Source organism: Camponotus floridanus, unplaced genomic scaffold (genome assembly GCF_003227725.1).
Source record: "Camponotus floridanus strain SB8 unplaced genomic scaffold, Cflo_v7.5 scaffold187, whole genome shotgun sequence".
Lineage (NCBI taxonomy): Eukaryota > Metazoa > Arthropoda > Insecta > Hymenoptera > Formicidae > Camponotus > Camponotus floridanus.
Genome location: NW_020229311.1, coordinates 151,414 through 172,165, shown reverse-complemented (window position 1 = coordinate 172,165; position 20,752 = coordinate 151,414). Strand labels below are relative to the sequence as shown.

Sequence of the window (20,752 nt, the reverse complement as noted above, 5' to 3'; positions counted from 1 at the left end):
AAATATATAATATAGCAACAATGCAATATTTTCTGATAGCAAATTTTTATTCTCATATATCCTAGCACGAACAGCTATACATAACATGTACAATACAAAATATGTTAGTTGTAATTTCCCATTTCATAAATGTAACATTAGTAATATAATATGTTTTATTTATATATTATACGAGTTATATCCCATATATAGCACAGTGATTCAATAGTATTGCAGAAGCTAACTAAATATTTTCGGCATCCTAAGATGCTAACAAGTTATAAAATATTTTATATTACATATATTACATTTATGAATGGAAAATTACAACTAACATATACATTATATGCAATGCACATATATTATAGTTACATCCCTGGTGAAAAAATCTAATTTTTTAGAAAATTTTAGGAATTTTTCATAATTTAAATTCATGAAAAATTCTAAGAAAATATATTAGATTTCTATTCAAGTATTTTAATATTATTTTAGAAAATTATAGACTAAAAATCTTATTATTTAGAATATTTAACATTTATATACATATAAAAAATTCTAACAAAATTCATTTATGCTAAAGATATGGAATCTTATTTCTTTTTTGAAGATTTTTGTGCCAATTTCTACAGAAAATCTTAAAATTTTTGAGAAAGTTTTAAAATTTGTAACGGTTCATGTTAATTTTCCCGGCTGACCATCAGCTGGAAGCTGCCGCCTAGAAAACAATCGCCGGGCAGGGACAGAGGCGCGTCGCATCGCGCCGATTATCCGTTAATTTCGAACCGATCAACGGCCGAAGCCGCATCGATGACAGCCGAGGGCGCCCGAAGAGCTCTGGATGAGAAGTGTAAGGGCCTCCGCACAAGGTGTTCCGTATCGCATTACGTTACGTTAAGTATAGATCGTAAATTTAACTCCGTACGTAAACTTAAACTTCAGTCCACGCACAGAAAAAATCGTAACGTAAAGACATCTTTAGTGGATCCATTCCGCACTGTTTTCCGCCGCTCGGTGGGGGTAGAGACCCTCTAATCAAAGTCTGGACATAAGATAGCAAGCTGATTGGTCCGCTATTTTTCTTCAATTCGCGCCAGTTTTATGAAATTTCTATTACTATCAAATGTATTAATAAATTATTAAATATTTAAAAAATACATGGAAATTTTAATTTTTCGATAATTATCTAGAAGAGCGGCACCTCACCGATGACTTTGATCTTGACATATGTGGTCAAGGTCATGATCCTGAGTAATCTCCAAAAAGTTTTAGTTGGCGTCATTGTTTATTAAGAAGTTGTGAGCAATTGAAATTCATGTAAAACAAGGTCCATTTCCAAGCAAAATTTTACATAATTTTTCAACTTTTCACGTCAAACGATGTACACATACACACACGCGCGCGCGCGCGCGGGGGGGATGCAAGAGGGCCTTCGGCCCCTCTCCCGCACCACCCCAATTGCAATTAATAATTACATATATTTTCTTAAAAATAACTATGTTTTTACTTTACAGTAATTGATTTCTCTCATTATTTTGTACATAAAAGTATTAAGGTAAAATAATCGAAAAATGAATATTTCACAAGATATTTTACGGTTTATGTAAAATTAAGAAATGATTTCAAGCTTCTAACTCAGAAAGTACTTAATGAAAACTAACTTAATTATAGTATTTTAGAAAGCCGAGGTGAGCTACAAGAATATGCAAAAGTATATAGGGTATCCCATTTAGAAAGTTTAAGGTGACCTTCACGTGTCCTTCAGGTGACTCTTCAAGGTCAAACTAATGGCACCATCTTATGTCCCCCTTGAAACTATACAACTTTGTTTCAAATATTCTTTTGTATCTTTTAGACTTTACAAGATTTCGATGGGAAAGTTAAAATAGAACACCTTATATAAACATATATTCCATTAAATGGTAATTATTTACTTTAGGGAAGTAACATTTGATGACCTTGACCTTGACATATGTTATAGTGGTCTTCTAACCTTCAGAAGGTTTTAGCTATCGCTCGTAATTCGTTGAAAAATTCAACATAAGAAATTATAAATGTAAATCTTGTTGATACTGTGTAGATAGAACTATAGTATATATAATATATATAACTTATATAAACATGAATTGTAGTCTTTGTAGAATTCTCGATTCTTATTTATACAGGGTGTCCCTGAGCACTACCTCACGCACTTGTGAGGAGGTAAAGCGGAAGTAAATTAAATAAAGAAGTCCTATTCCATATAACGATTTTTGCAATAATAATAGAATTATTAATTATTGAAGTTGGACCAATGAGAGAAGCGCTCAACCATTGAAGCTATAGCACGTGTCAGACCTTGCACGCCGGCGCGTGGCGAGGGGAGGGACAGCGCGCCGCTATCCGTGATTACCGCCATCGTCATTTTCACGTTTTGCCGCGCGCTGGCAGGCAATGTCTGATACGGTGGGCCGTGTTTTTAATAATTAATATTTTTTATTATTGCAAAAATCGTTATATAGAATAAGACTTCTTTATTACTGCGCTCTACTTTCTCACAAGTGCGTGAGGTAATTCTCAGAGACACCCTGTATACAAGTGTTTAGTTGTTCCTTAGATATGAAAACTAAAATTTGGTTTAAATAAAAAATAGATTTGGGTTAGGTTATAGCTTTCGAAAGTGGAGCTCTCTAGGGAGGCGAAATCCACTGTATCCATGCATATACATTTTACTTTGCCTCTCGCAGAGAGTGAACTTTGTTTCACCTTACAAAGTACATGCGAGGTTCATCTGTGGATCTATAATATATAGACTGCGCATTGCCGTTGAAAAATGTATCCCATACAATTAAAAGAGATGCAAAATAACTGGACATTTTTCCTCCGCGTATGCACACAAAAGGGGTTTGAGACTGTCCTCCTCTAATTTTATCCTTAAAAAAATGGGAATTACGATAAATGTCATGTGTCAGTTCTAAAATAACCATAAAAATAATTTTTGGAAAAAAATTTGCTTTTTTGCCTATTTTATTTTTATTAGTTAATATTTGCTTCGAAAATTACTGACAACGAATTAATGAAAAACAGGAAAAGTAATAAGTAATAAATTAATTTAAAAAATAAATAATAATTATTATTATTATTAATTTGCAATGATAAATGATTAAAATGCAAATAATTTTTTAATTATCAGTAAGAAAATAAAACAAGAAAACAACAAATTTATTTATATTTAAATTTAATTTATTAAATTTAATTAATTAAATTTAATTTATTAGTGCTTGAATAAAATATATTTGGTGAACAATGATCGTATTCGTTCAACTGATTGCTGCCTATAGATGCACCTTCATGATGTGGCCTTAATTTACAATATCTTTCTGCTTTTAGCAATTAGAGTCGGCAATCTGATAACGGAGCTTTGGTTGTCATCTAATCTACATTGCCGAAAACATGTTCTGGTATCCTTACCCACAGGGCACAAAGACGTCTAAAAGACGATTAAAACTGGACATATTTTCGTCAAAGACGTCTTTTAGTTAGAGACAATAGTCGACGAAAAGTCGACTAAAAGTCGACTCATGACCCGAATTTAGTCAATCTGTCAAGCCAAAAAATGACTAAAAGATGACTAAAAGACGACTAAATCATATCATAATTTTTAAACGAAACATATATATTTCAATCCCTAAATAATAATATAATTTATCTATTTCATATAAAATTTTACATAAAAATTTTGTATAAAAATTTTATAATTTATACTTGCATATTGCACTTTACATCTTAAATAGATAATGAAAAATTATTTTCGTTTATTCGCCGGACATTTACTTGTATGACTTATAAAATCAATTTAATATCTGAAACCCGTGCTTTAGATCGGAAATTAAATTGAACAATACATTTTTAATCTTATTTGTTATCTTTTGCAAACTTTATATAATTCTCATAACTGAAACTTAAATACGAGAAAGATAGCGCATTGCACGTCACGTAGCGGTAAACGAACGAACTAATACATGCTTGCGTGCTTGCGAGAAACTTTGACCTCCAAGCCCGGACATCCAAATTGTGGACGTCTAAATATTGACGTTCACGGTGGTTGTCTTAAATCGGATGTACATACGATGGACGTTTATTTTATGTCCATGGACGTGCGGACGTAAAATGGACATAAAATGAATGTCCATAGAATGTCCTGTGTTGTTTGGATTTGAACGTACAAATTCTAGACTTTAAAAGGTCGACGAAAAGATGTCTTGTTTTAGTCGTCTTTTCGACATGACGAAAAGACATCTATAAGACGTCTTTTTCGCCATGTCCAAAAGTCGACTTAGAAAAGACATCTTTTCGTCGTCTTTTAGTATTTTGTGCCTTGTGGGTAATATGTCAGATGAAGCATTTTAGAAATAACATTTTTTTCTATGTATAAATTGGAGTATGTACGCACAATATATTCTGCGGAAATGCATACGTGAATAACATCGTTTGAAGCTGATATCAGTCCACCTTTTGATTTTCTCATTTGCAACTTTGATTTAGGTGTTTTCCCCACCAGTGCCAATGAACAAAAATCACACTTAATGACCGTCATTAATTTTCTCGCAATAAAATCAGCAATATAAGCCACAACATCTTCAGCATATTCAGAAGAAAACCAAACATGCAGAAGGTCAGTATCATCATCATTTTTTGTATGTTTGTCATATTCTATGTCATCGATGATCTATTCCATTCTCATTTATCGAACAAGTTGTTGTCAGATCTAATCTCCTTGGGCATATTGTTTGTAAAATTTTTGTACTGTCCATTTTAATGATGTTGGCACTGTCACAGAGTTGCACTATATCAGCATATACCATCAATTTTTTGTATGCAACCTTAAACTGCTTGTAAAATGGATTATTGTTAAATCCTCTACGACGTCTGACAGCACTGAAGAATGTTTCAAGATGATCTTGTGAGAGTTTGTACGTCATTAGAAATTTAATCTTTTCGGTGACAAAAAGTGATTCAGCAAGAGTTACTGTGTTCTTGAAACAAACAATTAAGCCGAGAAATCCCATTTTTATTCGGGATTGAAGAGTATTGGGGAGTATCTTCCTCGTGAAATATATTTTTCAAAAATATGCAGTAACTCTGCATCTTCGTCTTCACTTCCTCCAGATTTTCACCAGTAATACATCTTTTACTCTTTGACTTGCATATCAGATTTCTACTGTTTAATAAATTGAACATAACACACAATTGTTGATTTCAACGCAAAATCTGGAGATAGCGCTTGAACCTGCAAATTTAGTAAGTTGCAAATCTTCACGGCAAAAAGATAATGCATCTGCAACACTTTTGCTAAACGTTTGCGTTGCAAGCTTTATTTTCATTTTTTCTTTTTGCATTGAATATGATGTCTACGAATTTTTATGGTAGTGTGAAGACCTTCATCTTCTTGCAAAGCTACTAGTTGTTCCAGATAGCTCCAACGAATAGCCTCACCTTCATGATTGTATAAAATCTTTTTATTGCCAAACTATTGCGGATTAATTTAATCATATGAACAGCGTAAATAAAAATGTATATTTGTTCATTGGTGACTGGGTGGAGAAAAAATGGTACTATATTCTTAACAGAATTTCTCAATAAAATAGCACGCGATTACTCAAACATTAAAATATTAACAGACGTTTGTAGTCGAAACAATTTTTATATCATAAATCATTATTTCGAAGAACCATCAAACATTATTTTAACAGATTTGCACGACGATTTCTTTGCCAGACTGTTCTTTGTCAATCTGCTTATAAAATAATATACAACGGGAATTGTAAAATGCATATTTATGCATATAATTAAGAATACCAGTGTGTTGGGTATATTGACAGGCGCTAAGCACTACGCTATTGATTGACGATGCATTTATATGTTTCTTAGAATATATGTTTCTTAGAATAAAGAATGTGGTCGTCGCACCAGGCAGTCGCGCCGGCCGTCTTATCTCTTAGCCAAGGGCAGCTGCACCGAAGAATCGCTCGAACGATTGCTCGCACGACACGTCAGCTATAAGTCGTCTTTAAAAGACCGACCGAGAGACGGACCGTCGGAGAAGCATGAGTGTGGTTGTAAACGGAGCATAACGACGCTTGAATCTTCTATTACTACTTCGGACTGTTCGCGTGTTGCAGACATATTAAGACACAACGACCTTAAACATTATACCAACAAAAAGCACAACAGATATGATGATCACTTTTCTCGGACATTGAAATATCCTTTATAAAGTGTAAGAAAAGAATTATAAAGTGAATATCGTTGAAGCGGTTGTTTCTGCTGCTTTTAGTGATAAATTATATAAATTATAAAATTAAACGAAAAATTGTCATTCGTTTTTTGTTTGCTTAATAATGCCGGTTTGATATATACCATTCCTAAATGATATATAAATGCGATGTAATTTTATTCATATTGTAAAATCTACTTCTTATTTTTTTTTAAACATCTTGTATATCAAACATAATTCATATCAAAAAGAAAATCAACCAATATAAGTTAACAAAAGTCAATGAGAAGTCATAACAGCTTTTAGCAAGTAGTGCAAGCGAAAGTACAGCTCTTTGCAATTATTAAAACAATTTTGTCTAACGATTTGATTCTTTCTCATGATAGGTTAGTTAACTCTTCCCAATTTTACCGTAACTTAAATTTCTTTTCAAAAATTTGCCGATATTACTAAAGTTTTATTAATGTTTGTACTTCAAGAATAAAAAGGTTAAAATATTGTTTCTATACATTTATTAAATATTAGTCATATAATTATATAAATTCTTTTATTTATAACCTTGTCAAGTTTTTTTCTCGAATGTCGTTATATTTTTAACACAAACAAATCCTGGAAATGTAGTATAAACAGATAGCATAAACTGATAATGTCTGGATAAAAATATGTGCATATAATTGTATATAAATGGATATATGTACAATGAAAATTAATATAAATTCTAGCGATTGTTATTGAATATATTGTCGAACAAAATATTCGCGTTAATAGATACAATTTGAAAAATGTTTGATGAATGATTTTTTTATTAGACAGATTTTCTATTTCGATATTTAGTAGCTTTGTTCCGTTATATATATATATATATATATATATATATATATATTATATATATATATATATATATATATATATATATAATTATCCTTAACACAGAAAAAGATGCTAACTTTCTAAATTAATTTCATAAAATAAAATCTACATTAGTATAAGTCTTATTATATATCAATATTGTAAATATCATAAATATCTAGAAAGATAAATAAATTTTAAAAATTGAAGAATAATATTATAAAAACTTGTTGAAGTGTTATCGTATATATATATATTAATGTAACAGATAGTGAACAAAAAACTTCATTAATTTTAAAAATTATTATTTTTAGAAATAATTATATATATACTACATACAGGGTGGGCCATTTTAAGTGATCCACTCAAATATTTCGGAAAATAATGAAAAATCAAAAAAATGTTTCAGATAAAAGTTGTATGGCTTGAAGGGGGCCATCAGATAGTGGCAATGATTTGACCTTGGAGAGTCATTTGAAGATGACGTAAAGGTAACCTTCAATTTCTTAAACGGAACTCCCTATTTTTTATTACATATTCGTGTAGCTTATCTCGAGAGCTTTCCAAAACACTATAATAAAGTATTTCTTCATTGAGTACTTTTCGAGTTATGAGGCTTGAAATCATTTCTTAATTTTGTATAAACCGTAAAATATCTAGTAAAATATTCATTTTTCGATTATCTTGCTTTAATACTTTTATGTACAAAATAATGAGAGGAATCAATTGGTGTAAAGAAAACACATAGTTATTTTTAAGAAAAAATGTAATTTGCAATTAACAATTACATATTTTTTCGTTGAAACAACTATGTGTTTTTTTTACACCAATTGATTTCTCTCATTATTTTGTACATAAAAGTATTAAAGCAAGATAATCGAAAAATGAATATTTTACTAGATATTTTACGGTTTATACAAAATTAAGAAATGATTTCAAGCCTCATAACTCGAAAAGTACTCAATGAAGAAATACTTTATTATAGTGTTTTGGAAAGCTCTCGAGATAAGCTACACGAATATGTAATAAAAAATAGGGAGTTCCGTTTAAGAAATTGAAGGTTACCTTTACGTCATCTTCAAATGACTCTCCAAGGTCAAATCATTGCCACTATCTGATGGCCCCCTTCAAGCCATACAACTTTTATCTGAAACATTTTTTTGATTTTTCATTATTTTCCGAAATATTTGAGTGGATCACTTAAAATGGCCCACCCTGTATATATATATTTAATCTCATTTATAAATTATTTGTCTAGAAATAGCGATACATTTGATTTTAAATGTAAATGAGTAAAAATATGCATACTACTAATTTTTTATTTCTCTCTCTCTCTCTCTCCTCTCTCTCTCTCCTCTCTCTTTCTCCTCTCTTTCTCTCTCTCTTTCTCTCTCTTCCCTTCTCTTCTCTCTCTTCTCTTTTCTCTCTTTCTCACCTGTTCCGCGCCCAGTCTTTTGGTAAATGTGTACGTATTTTCGGCATTGTATTCCTAAATATATCTGCAAATACTCTCGAAGATATGTCAGATATGCTATATAAATAGAAATGTAAGAAAACAATATTATTCAGATTAATTATGAAAAATATTAATGTAAATCATTCAAGTGAATCTCACGATTTGAGAAACAGTTATATCAGTTATATCAACACAGAAAATTATTTCAAAGTCGTTTGCAATACACTGGCTATAAAAGTAATATGTAAGTAAAAAAGAATTTAAACTTTATCAAAGGTATATATAATTATTATAATGAAAGTAAACATAAATATTATTTTTTATAACTTGTTTATTTTTTATAACTTGTTTATCATAAAAATATCGAAAAGATTACATTAGCAACACTGTAGATATTAATGACATATGACATTATAGTAATATATGTAATTTAACTACTATTTTGAGTAGTGACAGGTTAAATAATAAAAAGTGCAAATTAAATGATAAAATTAGCTAAATCATAACATATGGAATGGAGACATTCAAATAGCAATATTATTGTTTGTTATTGATTTCAGATTTATCTTTATTTCCTTTCATTGTTGGAATAGAATCATTGTAGAGAAAACGCACAATTTTCTCTTCTTATTTATATTTTTATAATTTACAATGCTTCGTTAATAAGTGATACTACTTCGTCATTGTCCATCATTGTGATATGAGTACCTTCCACATAATGTATTTGTACTGTACGTTCGGTAATCTAAAAATATTTTATATTTATAAAAATAATCTTAAAAATGACAAAAAATATTATGCTTTAATCAAATTTACCTTATGTAGACCATAATCTTCTTCAGTAACAGTAATAGGAGCAAGTGTGGGTTTTAATAAGGTTATAGATGATTTAAGACGTGGCAATGATGCTATATTATAATCTTGTATAGCGATTATATGATCGTAAATCGTTGAACATAAAAGTTTCTGATTTTCAATAGTTAATTTAGTGATATCCTTGAGAAAGCGAACAGAAACTAATTCTAATTTCTCTTCCCACGTATTGCACTTATTTAATTCTAATGCAAGCTGTAAATAATAATATTGTATCAGTACAATAAAATGACAATCTGCACTTTAAACTGAGATAAAATAATATGCTTATATTATATTATGTTATTTCATATAATCTAAATTACGTTAAAGAAATTTTACAAATCCTTTGAAATTTAGATTATATAAAATAATATAATAAAATAATATAGTAAAAAATTTAGCTTATTTTATCATTTTAATGCATACATTCTAACAAATTACTTTTTTCATAATTTTTCCTCTCATTTTATTAACTACACACACACACACACACACACACACACACACACACACACACACACACACACACACACACACACACACACACACACACACACACACACACACACACACACACACACACACACACACACACACACACACACACACACACACACACACACACACACACACACACACACACACACACACACACACACACACACACACACACACACACACACACACACACACACACACACACACACACACACACACACACACACACACACACACACACACACACACACACACACACACACACACACACACACACACACACACACACACACACACACACACACACACACACACACACACACACACACACACACACACACACACACACACCACACACACACACACACACACACACACACACACACACACACACACACACACACACACACACACACACACACACACACACACACACACACACACACACACACACACACACACACACACACACACACACACACACACATATGTAGTTAATTATTATTTATAGTTTTTTATAGTTAATTAAATATAAATATATTTATATATATATTTAATGTCTAACCATTTCATTGTTAGGATCAAAATACATATTTATTAAATTCAGTAAAATACTATTTTGTAGCTCTTGTTCTGTAGTATGATAAAAAAATTTCTCAAGCAAGAACTTTATTTGATCAGGAGCTCCATTTATAAGTATTAAACATCCAGAGAAATTCTTGGCTTCTAATAATCTCGCTAATTCGATGGCAATTAACGATCCAAATGAATAACCAATAATTAGAAATTCTTTTCGACTTTGTACTTTCTCCAATACGTGCTAGAAAAATAAGCAAACACATAGGAAATTGTACGTAAAAATGACACGCATGTATGCATGCGCGTATACGTATATACAGGGTGTCCGTAGATTTTCGACCAAAATGAAATAAATAAGTAGATTGGCTCGAATTAAGAAGGAATGACCTGTATTGTTTTGGGATTGTCGCAATAATTAACGAAATATTAAATAAAACAGATCGGCCAATCTGCGTGAGTAAAAGCGCGCGGCGACGAGAGTCGTCCCACCGTAATCCGATACTACGAGCGCGGCGAAGCGGTGGGCGGGTCGCTCTCCGAGACATGATGGTGGTTTGCGATATATCGCAATACCGCGCCGAAAAATGACCCGTCCCCCCTTTTCGTGGCGAGAAAATGATGCGCTATCATTTCCACACCACCTTGCGGTAGATAGCATGGTGCGCTTTTTTTATAGTGGTTTCCCCCATAGGCCTATTCCACTCTCAATTTAAAAATTATTCAAAATGCCATTTACTATACGCTGAATATATCGTAAAAAATTAATGGACAGTACCTTTACAAAAGGTAAGCGTACGTGTGAGTTCGACGCCTGCGCACTATGATTACACTCACAGTCCGCTCAGCTGTCAGCTGTAGTTGCGTGCTGCTGGCGTACGCAGTCTGGTAACAGCGTGCGAGAGCTAAGACGTTTTAATAAAAATCTTGTGTTTGCGTAGTAAATTAACAGAGAAAATGAAGTGTACTCTGCAGGAATATACGGATATGATTGTGGCATACGGACTAGCGGGAGAAAATACTTATCGTGCGGCCGCAATTTACATGGAATCATTTCTCGGGCGTGCACGAAAACCAAGTGGCCGTACAATTTTACGTGTTGTGCAATAATTATGTGAAACTGAGTGTCGTGCATAATATCGGGATAACCGGTCCAGCAGTGCGTCTTCGTGTACGAGATGAAGAAAGGATTCTTGAAGAATTTTATCATCGTATCACATTATCAACGTGTGCAATACATTTTATCGAGGGATTTTCAACCACGAATCAATTTTTGTAAAGGTACTGTCCATTAATTTTTTACGATATATTCAGCGTATAGTAAATGGCATTTTAAATAATTTTTAAATTGAGAGTGGAATAGGCCTATGGGGGAAACCACTATAAAAAAAGCGCACCATGCTATCTACCGCAAGGTGGTGTGGAAATGATAGCGCATCATTTTCTCGCCACGAAAAGGGGGGACGGGTCATTTTTCGGCGCGGTATTGCGATATATCGCAAACCACCATCATGTCTCGGAGAGCGACCCGCCCACCGCTTCGCCGCGCTCGTAGTATCGGATTACGGTGGGACGACTCTCGTCGCCGCGCGCTTTTACTCACGCAGATTGGCCGATCTGTTTTATTTAATATTTCGTTAATTATTGCGACAATCCCAAAACAATACAGGTCATTCCTTCTTAATTCGAGCCAATCTACTTATTTATTTCATTTTGGTCGAAAATCTACGGACACCCTGTATAATCCAATTAAGTGCATAACAATTTAAATAATAATTTCAAACAGATTACAGTATAATTTCGTACAGGCAGAAGATATGCTGCTGATTTCATTACTGAACGAGTAACACCCGGCGTATTAAGTATACCATGTTGCAAACATATCGCCGAAGATTTAATTTTCGATCCTATCAGTTTATATACACTTGCACATCCGTCGATTCCTGGTATAAGGAATATTTCACTCTCAGCAACTTTCCTCTCTGTAGCGAGTTTTACATAAATATCTGGACTCAAGTCTGAATTGTTAAGCTTTCGAGTCAACATTTTTAATCCGTCCAAATCATTTGCATCAGTGTCGGTGTCATCTTTTCCGTACATCTTTTCTTGTTCAGATGTATTTGTCAATTTTTCAAGTTTTGCAAAAGTGAGATTTCGAATATCTTTTGCCGTCAATAAAATATCGAATTCTCTTTCCAATGTCTGTTTAATCTCCACTAACATCATTGAATCCATGCCTAGTTCAGGCAGTGACATGTTTGGCGCCGCCATGTTTGGATTCTTTAATCCTATTTTAAAAATTAGAGAAAGAATTAAATATTTACACATGATTTTAATCAGATCTTATCTAATTTTGAAATTGCAATATAAGAATTATTAGAATTTATATTCTTTGTTATAAAAATTTAATTTGCATAAGCGAATCTTTTACATAATATATGTATACTTAATGAATTTACCCATAATATTTACAACCGCTTCAAATGGATTCGTTGCTTTATTAGAATCTTTTTTTTTCTCAGCAATAACTATGCTGCTTACGATTGGGCGATCTTGTAGCAAGAACACTTCTAATGTGTCCAAGCAGGACGATATTTCTTGTTGCAATGTACCACCAATAACAAGTTCTTCGTCGTCTTCTTGCATATCTGCGACAAATCCTACGTCGCCAATTGTGCCCCACTGTATAGCCAAACCATGTAAACCTTCTTTCATTCTTCTTTCACAAATTCTTTCCATTACGGAATTTGCCATTCCGTAATTTGTTAGGCCTGGGTTACCTCTTCCGCATGAAACGGAAGAAAAAACGACAAAATGTCGGAGCTGAAGACAAATTGTTCTCGATAATTCGTCCATCCTTTTCGTCGTCCATGCCTTTGATATAAAGGAATCTTCGAATGCTTGTGGGGACTGATTCTTGAATATGTTTTCTTTCAACACAATTGCGAGATTGAATATAGCATCCACGGGACCTTGTTTTTCGGCAAATTGTAATACAGATTTACAGTCTTCGTATTTCGAAGTATCAGCAGCCGTAACGATTTGAACATTCACACCGTGAGATTGCCATAATGTTATTCTTGATCGCTGATAACCGTTTTTTATCCCAGTTCGCGAAGTCAATACTAGGTTTCTTGCGCCACGTAAAATCAACCAATCAGTTAATTCTAGACCGAAACCACCCAGACCACCTATAAGGATATAGCATTTGTGTTCCAGGCAATAGTACCGGGGATGTGCAAGTATAGGTGCATCCAGTTCATTTTCATTTTGAATTTTTATCATTATCTGCAAATAATATTATATTATATTTTGAACTGTCAAGAAAAAGAAATAAGAAGAACATATAAAAGACAACAAGCTATTAGAAAAAATGAAGATTACAGATAAAACCTGAGAATAAATAAATTGCCAAATAAAATGTTATTGTACAATAACAAAATAGAAACAAATTTAAAAAGATCGATAAAAAAGAAAGAGAATTTTTCCAAATGTAATGTAAAGAGGAAAGAAACACAATAAATAACTTTTATATATTATAACATAGTTAAAAACATAGAATACACCAAGAAAGCTGTTTAATTTGAAAATCTGTGGACAGAAATATTTAAGGTAAAAAAGTTTGCGTTACAAGTTGCGTTCAATATTAAGTTTTAATTAAGGAAAATAGAAAAATTCTTAGCATAGAAATGTTTGCGTTTCAAATTATAAACAGAAAACAAGAGTGATGTTTATTTATATTAAATAATTCTCTAATATTAAAGATAATACAGAGAAAACAAAAACTGTATGCATTATTTTGAGAATATAATATTTCAATTTTAATTATATTTTTTCTATTATACGTGTAAAAATGATCATACCTTTCCGATATGCTTTCCAGCAGCCATATATCTAAAAGCAGTTTCTATTTCATTCTTTCCGAAGACTTCTCTGCATAACGGTTTGATGGCGCCATTCTTTAAACCTTCCGTTAATTTGTTCCGTATTATTGCCCTATTCTCTGATTTTGCAGAAACAAACTTATCCAAGAAAATGCCATGAAAACTAATGCCTTTTGAAAACGTAAATATTTCTAAAGAATTATTGGAATCTATATCAAACTTTCCAATCTCGAGAAAACGACCACCCTTTGCTAAGCAACGGACAGACGCTTGCAGTTTCTCTTCAGCTAAAGAATTCAATACAATATCCACTCCGCGACCTCTCGTTTCCTGAATAATCATTTGTTCGAAGCTCGTATCGCGAGAGTTTCCGATGTGATCTTCGGGAATAGAGGGAAACGTTTTTCTTATAAAGTGTCGTTTCTTGATATTTCCAACCGTCGTAAACACTTCGCAACCCTCGTAAAGGGCAAGATAAATGGCAGCTTGACCAACACCTCCCGCACCAGAGTGAATCAATACTTTGTTGTCTTTTTTCATTTTACCGTTCAAATACAAAGCGTAATAACACGTGCTATATACACAAGGAATCGTCGCGGCGTCTTCCATCGTCCATTTATCGGGTATGATCCAAGTAAGATATTTGTCAAACATACAAATATTTGTCATTCCTCTGAAAATAATATAAATTAGAAAATCATATAATAATATTATATTAAAATTAAGTCGAAGAAATTTCTTTTGTGAATAATATTTTAACAATAAAAAGAAGAAAAATATAGCAATGTTTTCATTTCTTACTCTATCAAAAACGTTTCTAATTTAAATATAAGAAATGTATATTAATAAAAAAATTATTAAAACTATTAAAAGTAATTAAAAATAATTATTAAAAATAATTATAATCTTTCTTTATTTATTTATACTTTTTCTAATTTAAATATAAGAAATTTATATTTTATATCGTTTAATTTTAAAGAATATATTTACATTTTTCTAATAATATATTCACACACATATTAGGATTTACATTTATTAATCAAGTTTCTATCACTATCCAATATTCACTTACCCTGTTAACAACCCCATTATTCTTTGTCCAGTTTTATTAAAACCAGCAAATTCCATTAAAGATTTATCAGTAGATTCGATGAGTCTACCGCTAGCTATCATGACATCTTTAAAATTGATAGGTGCATAGACTATTCTTACTAGATTTTCCTCGTTACTGTTGAAAGATATTCTACTTTGTATCCAACAAAAAGTACTCAGATTACCTCGGACCTAAAATAAATAAATATAACAAGTTATTTTAAGCCTAAAGTTACACTAAGAAAAACTATTATTTAATTTATGAAGGAAAATATCACAAATTACACAGGCCTGCAAAAAAGGAGGTCAAAATTTCTTTTTAAAATGCAATATTGATTTTTGATGTAATTTTGTGCGCTGAATCCGAATCTGGCCGCCGAATTTGCGTAGAACGTCAGGTTTTTGAGTTATTTGTAGTTGAACAGCCCAAAATTTTGGCCAATTTCATGAATTTATTGTGAGTAAACCAAATTTTTTGAAATATTTCTGTTAATGGCATCGTATAGTACTCACCTTCATCTTTCGAATTCACTTTCGATTATCGCCGCACGATTTTTTTTCGCTCAGATATACAAGTCATAAGACTGGTCATGCATAGGGATCTAATGAACCATTCTAAATCAACCGTGCCACCTCTTTATTTCATTACGAATCAAAATTAGGATAAAAATATACATTTTTAAACCTTCTGTCACCTTTTAAAATTAAAAATGGCGCATCAAATATGGTGAATAGAATCACAATAAAAAAGTATAAAATTTAGAAAAATTTACCAAAATGTGTAACTGTATTAGATATTTCTTTACAATACTTTTTTGGACAACCGAACCTGACATATGTCAGTCTTTTCAACTTTCAACATCATGGATCTACCATATTGATGTCTATATAAATTTTCTTTAACATAAATTTTCTTACAACGTCATACTTATATATCTCAGCGAAAAAAAGTCGTGCGGCGGTAATCGAAAGTGGATTTGAAAGGCGAAAGTGAGTATTATACGATGCCATTGGCAGAAATATTTCAAAAAATTTGGTTTCCTCGCAATAAATTCATGAAATGACCAAAATAGCGATTGTTGAGCCATTCAATTACAAATTACTCAAAAACGTGACGTGCTAGGCAAATTCGGTGGCCAGATTCGGATTCAGCGCACAAAATTACGTTGGAAATCACTATTACATCTTAAAAAGGAAAACCTCGCAGGCCTGTATTATCAATATTTCAATTTTCTTAAATACCGAATCCTCTTAAAATCGTACCATTTGAGTAGCATAAGCGCTCTCTACGAGTTTTGGTTCTAATAATGATAATGGAAGGTATCTGTAGGAACCCCAAATGCCGGAACGTAAAACATTAACAGGTAAATCCAGCTGTAACTGCCTCATGTATAACGATTCTTGCAATGAAAAAGCAGGCGCATATCCATCTTGAATAAACACACTTCTAATCATTTCACCACCCGGTTCTTTTAGCAAACAATTGATAAGGCCGAGTAGACCGCATTCAAAGTCTCCTTCTGCTACGATTATAATCCTCGTGTTTGTGTTGTCATTTTCCACGTTCATGAATGATTTAATCTTATTTACCCATGAGAATTCGTAATTGTTTACATGCACAATCTGCTGATTTGTCTTAAAATCATGTATTTTTCTTAATAATATAATTGTCTTATCATTGGTGCGTTTTTCCAAAATTACTCTTAATCCATATTTATCCAGACATGAATAATCGTAAATAGCATCTAACTCTTCTAATGTCAGAAGAAATCCCTTTGGCATTATGGCAGGCAACAATTGTTCGTATAAATCGCTTCTATTTTTTGTTAAAATGCCGAAACCTAAAATCATCAAACAATTTTCATTTTCTGACAGTTTTTCAAATTCCATGGTAGAAATATTGTCGGGCAAAGATATATCTTTAAATCGTTCGTTGATCGTTACTATTTTGATATTGTAACAAATTTTTGGTAAGTCGTCTAAAATTTTATAAACATGTAAAGAATTTAAGTTCTCCGGCATCACTTGATCGCTATTTTCGACAAATTCGATGATTTTTACGTTCATCATGTTGTAACACTCAAGTGCAACGTGCACTGACATTCTTATTGCATCTTGCAAAGATATCACATTTAGATCTCGATGAGCAACAAACTTGTATTCTTCAAAAATGGGGTTGGTTACATTTTGTCGACGAGATAAAGCTGTGGCTGTGAGACCGTGTATTTCTATTCCTCCAGATATCAAAACATCTAAGTGCTTATAACTTTGTACAAGGACTTCTGCGGATATGAAGACAATAACATATCAAGTATACATTTTTCGAAAAAAATATTCGATTAAATATGTATATAATTACATTTATATTAATACTGTAAACTTACGTTTTTTTTCATTTGACAGTTTTTCTATATATTTTATGTGAGATTTTGGATCGATTACCGCTTTACGAATTCTTGTTGGTATAAAAAGAGTTCTCGAATTCTGCCCTAAAATCATCATCTGTAACATGTTATCCATAAATGTTACCCAATTGTCAGTCCAGGCAATATGACCATTCTTTCCTGTGATTGACGCACTTCTTAATCCACGAAATTCACCGGTATATTGATAACCACGAAGTTTTAATTCTTTGTAAATATCTTTTGTATTCATCTCCTCTTTGTCATTGTTGTTTGGATCAATAAATGCGCTACATATTTTTTCGTCTTCAATATTAACTGGAATTCGTACTATTCCAGTGACGACACAACTGTCCCCTTCGATTATTTCGAATTTGGAACTACCTATAAGAATATAATTATCAATTCCTTGTATAAATATTTAATTTAGAAACGGAAATTCTATTCCATGTTTTATAACGAGACTATGAGCTATGTTTTATAACGAGAGGATGTTTTTGACAAAAGTTTTTAAATTCCAGCCAACCTTCAATCATGGAAAGGAAATACCAATCATTGTATGCAATTTGCAAGTTAAATAAATGGAAATAAATTTTAATTCTAACGGAAGTGTTCTCATAGCATTATTAATGGTCAAATACGCCATAGATCTAATATGCATTTGCGTCAGAAATTTACATATTTTAGGTAATCAATAGTTTTAATGAATTACAGAAAATTAACTTAGCTATGATATCTTTAAATTGCAATCTTTCGAGCATAGATTTTAGCAATACATTAATTAGCATAAAATAGCAAAAGTAAAAATAAAAATAAGACGAAAATCAATCAAATCAACAAAATTAACAATATATTTGTTATTGTAAATTGACAGAAACTAATATTTCTTAATTATGTTTACTTTCTCAGTAGAATACAAGTTTAAACCAATATATTGTAAATTTTGCTTATACCTACTATTACTTTATTGGTAAACTGTTAATAATTTGTTTATTAGATACAAATCTTTTCTAAATTTTTTTTTACTAAATTTTTTCGTTTATTCATATTTTGTGTTTTAAAAAATTTTTATCTTTTTATATATGTATTTGGATTATAAAATTATTTTAGTTATACAAGTTACCTCTTTGGATCATAAGAGTTAAATCGACTGGATTTTGCTTTGATAGAACTGTAGAACGTAAGAAATTGACGTCTTCAAATACAATTGGTATATCGACATGATTTTGCTTTTTCAACCAGCCAATCATTTGCCATATAAGGAAAAGATATCCTGTAGCCGGTAATAAATTTTTTCTATTAACGACATGTCCAGTCATATATATAAATTCTTTATCCAATAAATTGATGTTAACAATTACTTCCTCCATGTTAAGTTTTTTTTGTCCGACATAATGATATATATACCAATCTTCGGAATGATCCCATCTGTAAAATGTGTTATTAATTTAACAATATATAAAACATTAGCCTTGTTAGTGTTTAACGTCGTTAAAAATAATGCAATTTAATTTTCCGTGTTTTTAAATTCTGCTATTTTTCTGTAGTAAACATAATATTGAAGAATCTTATGTTACATTAAGCAAAATTTACCTTATAAGATGAGAAATCATAGGTGTACTACGACTCACAGGAAATTTAACTTCCGGATACAATTTTGCGATTTGCGGCTGTAATTCTGCATTATAAAGTTTTCCAATTCCGTGTAAGAATATTTCAACATTAGGTTTGTGAGAGAATTTGTATAACGCAATATTTGTTACAGTTGCCTTTAACGAATTATTAAGAACATATTGTAGAATGTCGTGCGGCGCTATCTCAATCGTCACCGCATCATTTGGAATAAAACGCACAGCTTCTGAAAATACTACCGGGGCTAAGAGATTATTTGTATAATATTTTGCTAGATACGAGATATTCGGAGATGTACTGAACCATTCGTAGGATTCATTCAACATGTTCAACCACTTTGAGCTCGGAGAGACTTTCTGTGGCAATATCTGATTCAAGTATTCCAAAAGTTTAACTCTCGCAGGCTCGACGTAACGACTATGAAAAGGTACATGTCCACAGGAAATTTCTCGTACAGAAATATTGTCATTCTGAACAGAAAGAAATTTTGTTTAAATAAAATCATTTATTTAATTCAACATAATTATAAATATAGATATATTATTTGTACTTTTCAAGTGTTTCCAAACCTGTAGTTTAGCGAGGAACGCTCTCATAGAGCTTATTGGTCCACTCACAATATAATTATGCGAACTATTGTAACAAGCTATATCGATATCCGATGGACACATATTCTTCATAGTTTTAAAATCTAAATTAATTTCAGCCATCAAGCCACTTATTATTTTTGACTTAAGAAATGCTAAACCGACATAATAAGCCAACAAGATGGTTTCTTCGGCCGTCAAGCATCCATCGGCATATCCACAAACCAATTCACCAATGGAATGACCCATTATAACATCAGGAGTGATACCAATACTAATTAAGAAATCAACTATTCCGATCTGTATACGTAATTTTTGTTATATATTTCAACACTTTCTATTTTTCTTTTAAATAAAATAAAATTATAAATAATATTACAAATTTAACTTTCGGCATACAATTATGTAACATATAAAAAGCTCTTTTCAACTTCAATTTTTTTACAAGAATTTTGAGTTTTTTATAAAATACTGATCTTTAAAGATACGATGCTTCATTAAATAATACAAAAAAATTCCACAATATATAGACGATATATTTTTATTCATACCTGTAATCCAATAAGACCTACAAATAAGTTGACTACGTTATCGAAAATATATTTGTCTTTATTTATTAAAATATCTGTGACAAATATATCATAAGGTTTCAAAACAGTATCGCATTTTTGGATTGCTTTAGCGAATAC

At 31.6% G+C, this 20,752-nt stretch overlaps 2 protein-coding genes across 2 annotated transcripts; both read right to left on the bottom strand.

The window, feature by feature from the left end:
- Positions 1-9,009: 9,009 nt before the first annotated feature.
- Positions 9,010-10,484, bottom strand: LOC112637637. The gene is made up of 3 exons (XM_025407740.1): positions 10,456-10,484; positions 9,354-9,605; positions 9,010-9,282 (listed from the first exon to the last, which is right to left on the bottom strand). The coding sequence occupies exons 1-3, from the start codon at positions 10,480-10,482 to the stop codon at positions 9,184-9,186; spliced, it is 378 nt and encodes a 125-aa protein (XP_025263525.1). The 5' UTR covers positions 10,483-10,484; the 3' UTR covers positions 9,010-9,183.
- A 19-nt stretch (positions 10,485-10,503) lies between these two features.
- LOC105259561 (fatty acid synthase-like) lies at positions 10,504-20,676 on the bottom strand (the record flags this gene model as incomplete). The annotated part of the gene is made up of 11 exons (XM_025407745.1): positions 20,615-20,676; positions 20,046-20,363; positions 19,438-19,946; positions 18,968-19,272; positions 17,827-18,228; positions 16,706-17,724; positions 15,423-15,634; positions 14,330-15,023; positions 12,926-13,754; positions 12,273-12,754; positions 10,504-10,710 (listed from the first exon to the last, which is right to left on the bottom strand). Coding segments are annotated over exons 2-11 (4,926 nt in total), but the record flags the coding sequence as incomplete, so codon positions are not given.
- Between the last annotated feature and the right edge of the window lie 76 nt (positions 20,677-20,752).

Coding starts and splice junctions, on each gene's coding strand:
- LOC112637637 (XM_025407740.1), bottom strand. CDS start 10,482: ATGTATTTTGATCCTAACAATGAAATG. Junction 9,606..10,455: donor TTGATCCTAACAATGAAATG/GTTAGACATTAA, acceptor TATTATTTACAG/CTTGCATTAGAATTAAATAA. Junction 9,283..9,353: donor AAGATTATGGTCTACATAAG/GTAAATTTGATT, acceptor AAATATTTTTAG/ATTACCGAACGTACAGTACA.